The 12356-nt window shown below is 42.9% G+C and overlaps 1 protein-coding gene across 1 annotated transcript in view; it reads right to left on the bottom strand.

The window, feature by feature from the left end:
* LOC149748980 (proprotein convertase subtilisin/kexin type 5-like) overlaps positions 1-11765 on the bottom strand; it is a 128695-nt gene extending 116930 nt beyond the window's left edge. Inside the window, exon 1 of the mRNA XM_089912635.1 lies at positions 11564-11765. Coding sequence (XP_089768761.1) covers positions 11564-11765 — 202 coding nt within the window. The remainder of the gene's footprint in view (positions 1-11563) is intronic.
* Between the last annotated feature and the right edge of the window lie 591 nt (positions 11766-12356).

The raw sequence follows: 12356 nt of genomic DNA, 5'->3' as shown, positions 1-12356 counted from the left end.
CCTGAAATCAATTCTGGAGGAGGCCTGACCTCATGTTCTCCCAGTCTCATGAAGGATTTAGTGAGCTTGAATATTCCCAGATGATATATCTATTAGTCGGCTTCCTTTCTAGCATAGATATCAAAGGTAAAGTTGCTCCAGTCAACGCTAAGAAGCCCTCCGCGGTCTTCAGATGTCTGGCCACTTCCTCACACTGTATTCTGTAGGAACAGCATAGGTGGGTCTTCATTCTCGAGGTCTGGATCATGGAGTTTTTCTGCCACAGAGCTGGAGGAGGGAATAAGATCTAACCTAGTAGCGGGAGAGTAGCAAACTAAGGGGTTTATATTTTGGTGGGGATAAGATCTTTCTAGGCAGTATTCCCTAAAGAAATAATAGATGTCAAGTAGTGAGAATGTGTAGTCTATTTTTCAGCTTCTGGTTTTTATATAACCCTTAAGACCTCTGTATTTTGAGATGATACCTTTGCCGAACCAACTTCCGGTTGTTCCTCTTGTGTGGCTCAGCTGCTTCCAAATAGTTTGCGACACGTGGGCAAAGGTTGCATCAAATCAACAGTTATCCAGCCATTGACTTGAAGTTTTGGATCTAACATAATTTAATCCTCACCCTCCCTCCCCCCAAGCAGGAGTCAAACCATCGGAAGCACCAACCCTTACTTGTCCTGCCTCTAAAATTGGGCCACAGTATTTTCATTCATTCATTCATTCTTTTAGTCATTAAAACACAAATTACTGAGCAAATATTATATGCCAGTAACCATGCTAAGTATGGAGGATACAATGGTGAGAAAAAGCAAATGCACTTCCTGCCCTCATAGAGCTTACAGTCTGGAATGGTAGACAGCTATCAAATAATCACAAAAGCAAATGTGAAATTGTGACTCCAGCAGTGCTGAGGGAGGAGATAATCGGACACAGGGGGTGGGAGTGGGAGACACGTCTGCAAAGGTTCCACACAGGAGGAGGCTTGGCCAGTGTGAGGGACTGAAAGGAGGCCCGACTGGATGGAGGGGAGACAGGGAGAGAGAGAAGAAATTGGGGTGGGGGAGGCAGAACTTGCAGGGTCTTGCAGATCTTAAAAGTTCCCAGATATACCTAAAAAGCAGCAGGTTTCAGCGAGAGAGTATGTGATCAGATTTGCATTTTTAAGATGCCACTTTGGCTTCTTTGTAAAGCAGCAACTGGAGAGGGTCCAGGAGAATGGTTTGCAGATTTCTTTTGGCAAGTGATGTTGGTAGCTAACCTCGTGTGGTAGTGGTGGCATGCAGGGAAGAGGACCCACTCAAGAGGTAAGTTAACTCGATTTAGTGATAGGTCAGATGTAGGGCAAGAGGCATCAAGGATTAATCCAAAGTTTTTGGCTTAGGAATAATAATAACCAACATATATTGTGTCTAATATGTACAAGCGCTGTCCTAAGTGCTTTAATCATTTTAAATCATTTAATCCTCACAGCATCCCTAGGAGGGAGAGATGATTATCATCGTTAGTTTACAAATGGAGAAGCAGAGACGCAGAGAGGTTAAGCATGCTTCTTAAGATCTCACAGCTAGTAAGTGACAGAGCCAGGGTGTGAATCCAGCAATCTCCCTTCATATCCTGTGAACGTAACTGTGACACTGAACGATCTCCTGGAATGGATGGATTGAGACTCATTTAGATAGACATGGATGGAGACTTATTTAGTATAATGTGCTAGGTTCAACCTAGTCTCTGCTCAAAACTACATAAATGGGTAGGGGTGGTGGAAGATATGCCATCTGGCTAGGAGAACTTTGGAAGGCTGGAATGTGGATAGAAGGGTAACAGACAGGGCCAGCTTTGCTGTTGGAGGAAAACAACTAAACTAGGAGCGGGAAACCTGGCTAATTACAGGGCCTTGAGAGAGCAATCAACCACTTGAATCCTCTGACCCCTCACCTTGAAATGGGGACAGCCACACTGAGTTGCCAAATAATGAACACAGAAGGCACTAGTGCTGTGCCTGACCTAAAGTAGGTTATCAGGAAGCCAATGATAAATTTGAATCTGTACTAAGGGAAGTAGAGAAGGATAAGGCTCACACTTGTCCATCTGCCAAAACTGTGGCTGATCATACAGCTCATTGAAAAGAACAGACATGGAAAATTGTCACAAGGACAGAGCCCTTTGACTCAATGAGTACAAATGGTGTCAAGGCACAGCTTACTGCCGAGCTGGCTGGGTTGTTAAAGTAGCTACAAGCAGAATTTTTTGCCCCATTAACTGCTGAGAGCCAGTGTTGGGAGCCTGTAAACAAATTCCCAATTCACACCTTCAGTCAAACAGCTTGGTCTGTCAGGCTCCCTGATCAGGCTGGGGATCAGAACACTCTAGCTGCTCACTAGTTGTTTCTTTGACCCAAAGTGCTGCAAACTTGCCTCGGTTCTGCCTGGTTAATAGCCAGCCAAGGACCAGCTTGCCTAATTCCTCAGTGTGCATCCCTCAGCAACATGACGTTTGCAGCAGTGGCTCTCAATAAATCAAGGGTAGGCTTCTCACACTCTGGAAAGAAGTGCTCATCCATGGCAGTGCATCTCAAACTTTCCTGTGTTCACAGATCATCTTGAGATATTGCAGAAATACATATTCTGATTGAATGGGTCTGTTCTAATTGTACTAGTTTTCCTTTTTTTCTAATTAAAATTATTCTATTTTTTGAGGTATAATTGACATATAACATATTAGTTTCAGGTATATAGCATAATAATTTGATATTTGTATATATTGCAGAATGGTGACCACAATAAATCTAGTTAATATCTGTCATGATACATAGTTACAAACATTTTTTTTCTTGTGGTGAGAACTTTGGCTCAGACACGCAGGCTCAGTGGCCATGGCTCACGGGCCCAGCCGCTCCACGGCATGTGGGATCTTCCCGGACCGGGGCATGAACCCGCGTTCCCTGCATCGGCAGGCGGACTCTCAACCACTGCGCCACCAGGGAAGCCCAGTGAGAACTTTTAAGAAGTATTTTCTTAGCAACTTTCAAACGTGCAATACAATATTATTAACTGTAGTCACCATGCTGTACGTTACATCGCCATGACGTATATCTTATGACTGGAAGTTTGTACCTTTTAACCCCATTTACCCATTTCACCCACCCTCCCACCCCCGCCTCTGGCAACCACCGATCTGTTCTCTGTATCTATGAGATACTTTTTTTTTTTTTAAGATTCCACATATAAGTGGGATCATACAGTTTTGTCTTTCTCTGTCTGACTTATTTCACTTAGCATAATGCCCTCAAGGTCCATTCATGTTGTTGCAAATGGCAAGATTTCTTTCTTTTTTATGGCTGAATAATATTCAGTTGTGTGTGTGTGTGTGTGTGTATCACATTTCTTTTATCCATTAGTCCATCAGTGGACACTTAGGTTGTTTCCACATCTTTGCTCTTATAAATAATACTGCAATGAATATGGGCATGCAGATATCTTTTTGAGATAATGATTTTATTTCCTTCAGTTATATGCCCAGAAGTGGAATTGCTGGATCATATGGTAATTCTATTTTTAATTTTTTGAGAAAACTTCTTTTCATAGTGGCTGCATTCATTTACATTCTCACCAACAGTGCACAAGGGTTCCCTTTACCCACATTCTTGCCAAGACTTGTAATTTCTTGTCTTTTTGGTAATGGCCATTCTAACGGGTGAAGTGATATCTCATTGTGGTTTTGATTTGCATTTCCCTGACGACTAGTGATATTAAGAACCTTCTCATGGACCTGCTGGCTATTTGGATGTCTTCTTTGGGAAAATGTCTTTTCAGATATTCTGCCCATTTTTAATCAGATTGTGTGTTTTTATTGCTGTTGAGTTGTGTGAGATCTTTATATATTTTGGATATTAACCCCTTATCAGATATATGATTTGCAGAATGTTGCCTTTTTATTTTACTAATGGTTTTCTTTGCTATGCAGACCTTTTTAGTTTGATGTAATTCCACTTATTTTTTGCATTTGTTGTCTGATTCAAAAAATTATTGCCAAGACAGATGACAAGGAGCTTACCACCTATGTTTTCTTCTAGTAGTTTTATGTCTTATCTTGAAATCCTTTATACATTTTAAGTTAGTATTGTGTTACATAGTGGTCCAGTTTCATTCTTTTGTGCTATCCAGTTTTCCCAAAACCATTTATTGAAAAGACTATCCTTTACATATTGTATATTCTTGGCTCCTTTGTCAGAATATAAATGACCATACACGCATGGGTTTATTTCTGCGTTCTCTATCCTGTTCCATTGATCTATGTGTCTGTTTCTATGCCAATACCACCATACTGTTATGATCATTATAGTTTTGTAATATAATTTGAAATGAGGAAGCAATATGCTGCTAGCTTTGTTGTTCTTTCTGAAGATTACTTTGGCTATTTGGTGTCTTTTGTGGTTCCATACAAATTTTAGGATTGTTTGTTCTATTTCTGTGAAAATTGCCATTGGACTTTTGCTAGGGATTGCGCTGAATCTGCAGACTGCTTTGGGTAGTATGACATTTTTACAATATTAATTCTTCCATGAGCACTGAATATCTTTCCATTTACTAGTGTCTTCCTCAATTTCTTTTCCATGTCTAATAGTTTTCACTGTGTTCATCCATTCTCCTCTTAAGTTCAGTGAGCATATTTATGACCATTACTTTGGACTCTTTATTAGGTAAATCATTTACCTCCATTTCATTAAGGACTTTTTCTGAGGTTTTATCTTATTCTTCCATTTGGAACATATTCCTCTGTTTTTTCATTTTTTCTTGACTCTCTGTGTTGGTTTCTATGCATAAAATAAAACAGCCACTTCTCCCAGTCTTGAAGGAGTGACCTTGTGTAGGGTAGGAAGCTTGTCATTCAGTCCTGCCCTAGATCTTGGCTGTTTCTCAAATCTCTGTGATTGTCCAAGCAGCCTATTTTTATTTTTGGTGTGTCCCAGTAGCTGGAGAGTGCCAAGAGCTGTCAGTGTCCCAAAGGGGAGGATCTCAGTCAGCACCTAATTGGAAACCAGACCCTCAGGCAGTAGCTTTTAAAGTATGCAAACACATGGAGTTCTATGGGACTGCAAGGGCAAGCCCCACTGGCCACCAGAGCCAGGTGATGTAGATGTATCCCCTGTGTGGTAGTCACAAAATCAGGGTGCTAGACAAGTTGTACAAGTTCCTTTCTGGGAGATACCAGCCACCTGGAGTGAGGCAGAGGGAGAGTGCAAAGATGGCATCCACTGGCTTCTGTCCCAGGAGCACATTTTCATAGGACCCTACAGTGTGTAAAATCAGAAGTCTGCTCTCAGGCCAAAGCTCCAAGCAAGCATATAGGCTTCTTTGACAAAGAGATTGGGGGTATGTTTCAGTCTTCTCTATCCCCACCTGGGGATGGTCGCCAGCCACGAACTGTTTGTTATAGTCCTGTGGGACCCAGGAATGCAAGCCCTCCTGACCCCTGGACTTCAGCCACAAAAACTGGGGCACTAGCCACGTGTAAAAGCTCCCCTTGGGGAGGTATGGGTGCTCTGTAGCATGGCAAAGGGAGAGTAAAAAGATAGCACCTACCCTCTAAGATATCTGGAGAAGATTAGAGTGGGCCCTTACATATGTGTTTAATTAGAAGCCTGCCCTTCAGGTCGCAGCTATGAAAATAAACTAATATGTATTAGTTTTCTATTGCTGCTGTAACAAGTAACCATAACTTTTATGGCTTACCAAAACACCCATTTATTTTCTCACCATTCTGTAGGTCAGTAGTCTGGGCTCAGTGTGGCTCAGCTGCTTCTCTGCTCCTGGTTTTAAAAGGTTGGAATTAATGTGTCTCAGGCTGCATCCTTTCTGGAGGCTCTGGGCATGAATCTGCCCCACATTCAGTCAAATTGATGGCAGAGTTCAGGACTGAGGTCCCTGTTTCCTTGTCACCTGTTGGCTGGGGATTGTTCTCAGTTTCTAGACACTGCATGCATTTCTTGGATCATGGCTTCCTTCTTGCCTCTTCAAAGCCAGCAACTATGGTCAAATCCTTTTCTCATCTCGAATCTCTCTGATCCCCTCTGCCTCATGGCTTCTCTGTCTCCTTCGACTACGTCCCTCTGACCTACCTTGGGCTCGCATGGATAATTCAGGAATAATCTCCTTATTTTAAAGTCAGTTGATAGTAACCTTTAATTCCATCTGCAAAGTCCCTTCACAGCAATGAATGGATGGGAATCTGGGCGGTACACTTTAGAACTCTGTCACCACACCAACCAACTCCCAGCTGCACGCTTTCAGTGGCAAGGTCCTAGCTTTAGCTTTACTGAGTTTGTGACCAAGGCTTTGTGTGTGTTTTAGGGCTGGTGGTAGAATCTCCATGAAATCTCCCGGGATTTCACCTTTTCATTGAGCAGAAGGGCTGGAATGGTTTACAGGGATGATGCTGAAGATGGGGAAACTGAGGTGGATACATAGAGGGCTGTACTGAAGTTATACAGAATCAAGATTAGAACTCAGTTATACCAATAACTGGTCCAGGGCAATTTCCTGAGTAAATTGTTATTTACTCAATTATTCATTTATTGACTTATTCATCTACTACTGATCAAAGAGTTATCAAGTACCTACTCTATGAAAGACATTTTGCTAGATTCATGAGATGTAAGACATTTACAGACTTTGTCCCCATGGAACAAACCTTGTACTGAGACTCACATACAACAAACAGATACTCCTACAACGAACTAGATGTTTGTAATATAATTGATATGAAAGTAAAGTAGAGGCATGGATGAGAGCTTATAATAAGGAGATCTAACCTTGTCTAGAAGGATCAGGAAATGAAGAATGACATTTAAACTGAGACCCAGATAATAAATGTGCTAGCCAGATATAGATGATTAGGGATGGAATAGCATTAAAGTACGGAGAATGGCATGTGGGAAAGTTCTAGCCTGCAAAGCAGAATAGAGGAATCAGGAAAAGTCAGTGTTGCTAGAAAATATGAAGGAAGGGAGAGAATGGCACGAGCTGAGTTTTCGAGAGGTGGGTGGTCAGATTGACCATGGCCTTCATGACCAGGGAAAGGAATTTCAACTTTTTCCTGGGTGTAATGGGAAGCCATGGGGGCGATTTAAACAGCAGGGTCTCATGTGAGCTTTGACTTTTTAGAAAGAGTACTCTGGCTGTTATGTAGAATAGATTAGAGGAAGTAGATGGGGACATGATGGAGTGTGGACACAAGGGGTGCATTCAGTGAGGCTAGTTAGGAGGTGTTGCAACAGCCCAGGTGGGAAGTAGCTTGACCCAGGGTGGTGTGGACAAGGATGGTGGCAGTACAGGTGAAGGACAGAAAATGGATCAAAGACATATTTTGGAGGTAGAACTGTCCTGACTTGCTGATGGATCAGATATGGGAATGATCAAGGGAAGATGGTCAAGATGACTCATGGTTCCTGTCATATCTGTGGCTCTTCTAATGATAAAGGCAATTAAAAATCACATTCCTATACATGATTAAAAGCCTTACATTTTCTCGATAGTTTAGCTTTTATTATATTGTAACAGTTATGGATATGAGTGTCAAGAAAATCCTGTTTAATATCACCTGAGAAGAATTTATGTTTTACTAGATTTGTCAAAGGAGCTCATGGAATTTGTATTATGTTATGATTTTGAGTATTGTAACGTTTCTCTGTGTTCCCCGTATCTCCATCCTATTTCATCCTCATTTCATCTGAGGCTAGAGTATGCAAATGATGGCTTCCAAGACAAAAATTAGCATGAAAGGGAACATCACATCCTCATTTCTTAATAGCCACTGCCTCATTTCCTTTAGGTTTCATTTCCTTTAGGTTTCCTTTCTGATTTCTTTTGCCCAGATGGCCCATTGGTTGCTACTAATTCCCATGATGATACTGAAATTCACTCCTAGCTTGGTCACACAAAGCACTATGTGGCCATGCTGAGTAGTCCTGGGTGGACATTGCTCAATTCACAAGAGACAGCGTGGACCCTGGACCTGACGCTGTCAGGTAACGTATACAATCCTGATGCAGGCTCCACGGTCACGGCCTGAAGTTTGTTTTGACATCTTCCTTGGCTCTTATATTTCTCTTGGAGACTCTGATATCAGATCGTATGGATTTAAATTAATCCCAGATTTTCCGTTTAACCACTGGGGTGCCTTAGGCATTTACCTCATCTGCTTTCTCATTTGTGAAAAGAGAATAAGGTCAGGCTATTGGGAATATCGAATGAAATAACTCACATAAAGAATTGAGCACAGTGCTTAGCACATAGGAAAGTACTCCATATATGGGAGTTACTGTTTCTGTTGTTATGAAAGGGAGTTGCTCACATATTACGTTCTTTCCTTTTACTCATCTCTGGTAATGACAGTTTAGAGGGCAAGGGGTTTTCTCTTAGAAGGAAAAGAAGATTCTGAGCCAGCCCTTGTCCCCAAACAGGCCTTGTAAACACGCCTTACCAAATTTGTTGCTCTGGCCATGGACATCTCAGGGAAGAGAAGCCATGGGCTGCCTTCTCTCATGTGAGCTAATCTGACAGCTGAGCTCCACTCAGTACCCTGTCCTTTCATTTAGCTGGCTCGATGCAGCCATCAGTCCCCTGGGGACTGAAGGAGATTACAGCATCCTCAGCATTCTGTCTCACTGAATGCCTCCCGAACTTGTTGGCAGGAAGCCACTAGTTGACTTGATGTGGTCCTTGAGCAAGTCAATTAGCCTCTCTGAAAAGAGGGTTGATGACCCCGAGGACAAGGAGGTGGAGGAAGGGCAACAGCCCCTCCTATTAGCCCTTTGCAACTTGACCTCTGGGGTCTTACCATTCCCTCCCTTCAGTTGCCCACCCTGCCCGCTCCCTGCCTCTCAGTCCACAAGCCCTTTGATGGTTTTGTGCCTTTGTACTGGTTCTCTCTCTCTCTCAAGTCCTACTCCAACATCCTCACCTTCTTTGACTGACAAATTCCTGCTTATCCTTCAAGGCTCATGTCTAATGCCATTTCTCTCTGATGCCTTTTTATTCATTCATTCCACAAATATTTACTAAGCAAGGCACCGTGCTAGACCTGTAAGATACAGCTGTGAACAAGATGGGCAAAACCCCAGCTGTCGCAGTGCCGAGGGAGAGACCGACAATAAACAAGTCAATGAGCGATAGAATGTCATGTTTGTAGTACGTGCTATGAAAAGACCAAAAAAGTGGGCAGGTGTGGAGCTGCTTCCCGAGGAAGCTGTTTTTGAACTAAGACCTGTAGGATGAGAAAAAACCAGCCATGTGAAGAGCAGGGGTCTGGATGCACAAATAAGCTAGTTTTGTTTGAAGAACAAAAAGAAAGTTGGTATGACTAGAATATGATGAGCAGGGAAGCATGAGAAGAGATCAGAAGGATCTCAGGTAAGGAGTTCAGATTTTATTCTGAGTGAATGGGGAGAGGTGAAATCAGATTTTGTAGTTGTAATAGCTATCTCTGCGGAGATTAACTCTGCTATCTGTGTGGAGAATGATGGGGGAGGAGAGAAAAAAGAGGAAAGGAGGTGAAGAGAAATGGGGAGCCTGGTTAGGAGGCTCTGGCAGTAGTTTAGGGTGGAGAGGATGGTGGTGTGATCCAGAATTATAGCTATGGAATGGGGAGAAGTAGACCACTTCGAGATATATCATGGAGGTGTGGTTAATGGGACCTCGCTCATGGATTGGATTTGGGGGCGGAAGAAGAGGAATTCTAGGGCTTCCCTGGTGGCGCAGTGGTTGAGAGTCCGCCTGCCGATGCAGGGGACACGGGTTCGTGCCCCGGTCCGGGAAGATCCCACCTGCCGTGGAGCGGCTGGGCCCGTGAGCCGTGGCCGCTGAGCCTGCGCGTCCGGAGCCTGTGCTCAACGGGAGAGGCCGCAGCAGCGAGAGGCCGCGTACCGCAAAAAAAAAAAAAAAAAAAGAGGAATTCTAGGTTTCAGGTTTGAGCAAATGGTGGATGGATGGGTATTTAGGTGGATGTATTTTAATGCCATTTGCTGAGATGGGAGACACTTGGTGATAATAATGTTTAGGGGATTGGTGAGTCTGAAGTCTATTTTGGACTTGTTAATTTTGAGATGTCTATTAGATATCTGAAGGGAAATGGCAAGTAGCTATTTGGATCTACAGGTGGGAATCTTGAGGGAAGAGATCAGAAATATATATAAATATATTCCTCCCCGCCATGAAGAGTAAATTTCTCCCTCCTTTGCAGGGTTAAATTAGGAACCCAGCAGATCCTAAGTTCTCCTACCTCTGTGGGTCCCACATCATATCAAACATATTAAAATTCAGCTTTATCCCACATTAAGTTTAATTATATGTGATTGCTTAAGTTCTGAGCTGCAGCTGACTAGTTTGACATTTTGCATTTTGTAGATATTTAATTAAAATATCATTTGATTTTGCAAATTTGAAAGGCAACTCTATTTTGAATGTTTCACGTTATTTTTGGATGCCCTCGGAAAGCTTATCGTGCAAGGCATGGGACTTTTAGCCCTTTACTGGATAGCTTCATATTATAACCATGCATTTTTGTATCTGTGTTTCCCACTAGACCATTAGCTTGAAGAGGGCATGAAGGACCTCAGAGCTTGGTATATGACAGGGACTCAAAGTTTATTTACGGAAGCAATTCGTTTGGGCTCATAAGGAGAAAAAGCCAAGTCCAGGGATACAGCGTGCTTTCTATCCACACTTGGGAAAAGGCTCTTACCCCCTGCCTTGCAACACATATGGACTTGTTTTCTCTATGGTACTCATAAAAAGGAGGCAGTGTTGTGTAGAAGGTTGATGCTGTGGGCTTGAGTTTCAGCCACACCCTTGACTTGTTGTGAATCTTGCAACAGAAAGTTAGTTTCTATGGGTCGCTGTGATTTTTTTGGGTGCAAAATTAAATAAAGCCATTTTAGTAGAACTCTGCCAGCTTCAAAACACTGTATTCTCAAAATAATGTCTTCTTTTATAAAATGAAAAAGGGTCTTACAATTCAGGCCTCAGGGAATGTTTCTGGAAACTTCTAGCAGTGGGGATGCAAAATATCTTTTGTTGCCTGGTGCCTGGCCCTGAAAAAGCAACAGTTGCAACAATTGTTGGGGGCAGGGGACCCAAACAGTGGCCCTTCAGAGAAGAAATCTTGCAAGAAAATCTTTCAGTAATAAGACAGTCAAACATCCTTCTAAGTCCCTTGCAGGTAGAAGGTAGGAAGGAACTGCTGGCATTCCCAGGTCCCAGACTTGCCCTCTGAGACTCAGTGATGCTACACAACTGCATCCTTCTTGCCCAGGAATTGACTCTGGGCCAGATCTTCACCTCTCATGATGAAGAGGAGACATGATTGTATGGATTACAGCCCCATCTCTACTGCCAAGCTGCTCCAATGAGCCACAGTGAAATTAAGTCCATCTTGGCTATGCCCTGCTAAATTTGTCAATGGCTCCTAAGTATTCTGCCGAGAATTTCAGATTTTATAGGTTTGCAACAAACATAACTTTGGAAATGGTTGTCAACCAGGCAGGAGAAGCAGGTTCATACTTTGTCATTGACACGTACTGAGTTTGGGGCCCAGGGCCCAGCTTGGGCCAGGTGAGGTCGGGCTGCAGCTGGCCTTTGTGCTCCCGCTGCCATTTTGTATCAGCAGATGGAAGGCGGCAGTGCTGAGCTGGCCAGGCCACAGCGGAAGTTGCCTCCAGTTTTCTCCATAATCGTCAAGCTGCTGTCTGTCATTGCCCTTTGTGCGAATCTGAATGATCATACGAAAGCAGTTGAGAATGCATGCCCACTTATGTTTTAGCTGCATGATATTCTTTCTACATGAGGGGGATGGGGTGTTTAATATTTCCATACTCAGGTGTGCCTACAGTGTTGATCACTTGATGGAGAAATTTTAATTTAGTAGTTACTACAACAACGACCTGCCCTTCTCTACAAAGCACTCAGTGTGCAAGTTCCTCAAAATGAAGAGTAGACTGTTGGGTGGAAAACCATGAGTCTGATAGATCAGTAGCATGATGATGAGGCCCTAATACTGGGGTGAAAGGTGAGAAAATGCTGGTCAATCCACAGATGGATATGGATGATTAGCGAGGTCTTCCATGGGTGTGGGAATTGAAAAGAATGGGCACACTACCCATCTTTTGGAAAGTGTAAAAATGTCGATTCTTCTTGACTGATCCATCAAATGTTGAATCACTGTCCTTTGTAGCAATGGGCTAATTAGATTAAAAAGCATTAAAACAATTGACTTGCTTCCCTGAACACCTCTTGTGCAGCAAGTTCACTGGTGACGCTCCTCCTGCTTTAGTCCCGTCTGCTTAGTTAAGCCTTAGCCATCCTCCAAGAACCA

The sequence above is a fragment of the Delphinapterus leucas genome, chromosome 6, assembly GCF_059928025.1.
Source record: "Delphinapterus leucas isolate spDelLeu-1000000601 "Yukka" chromosome 6, BTC_Dleu_Yukka2, whole genome shotgun sequence".
NCBI classification, from domain to species: Eukaryota; Metazoa; Chordata; class Mammalia; order Artiodactyla; family Monodontidae; genus Delphinapterus; species Delphinapterus leucas.
This window is presented reverse-complemented; position numbering and strand designations above follow the sequence as displayed.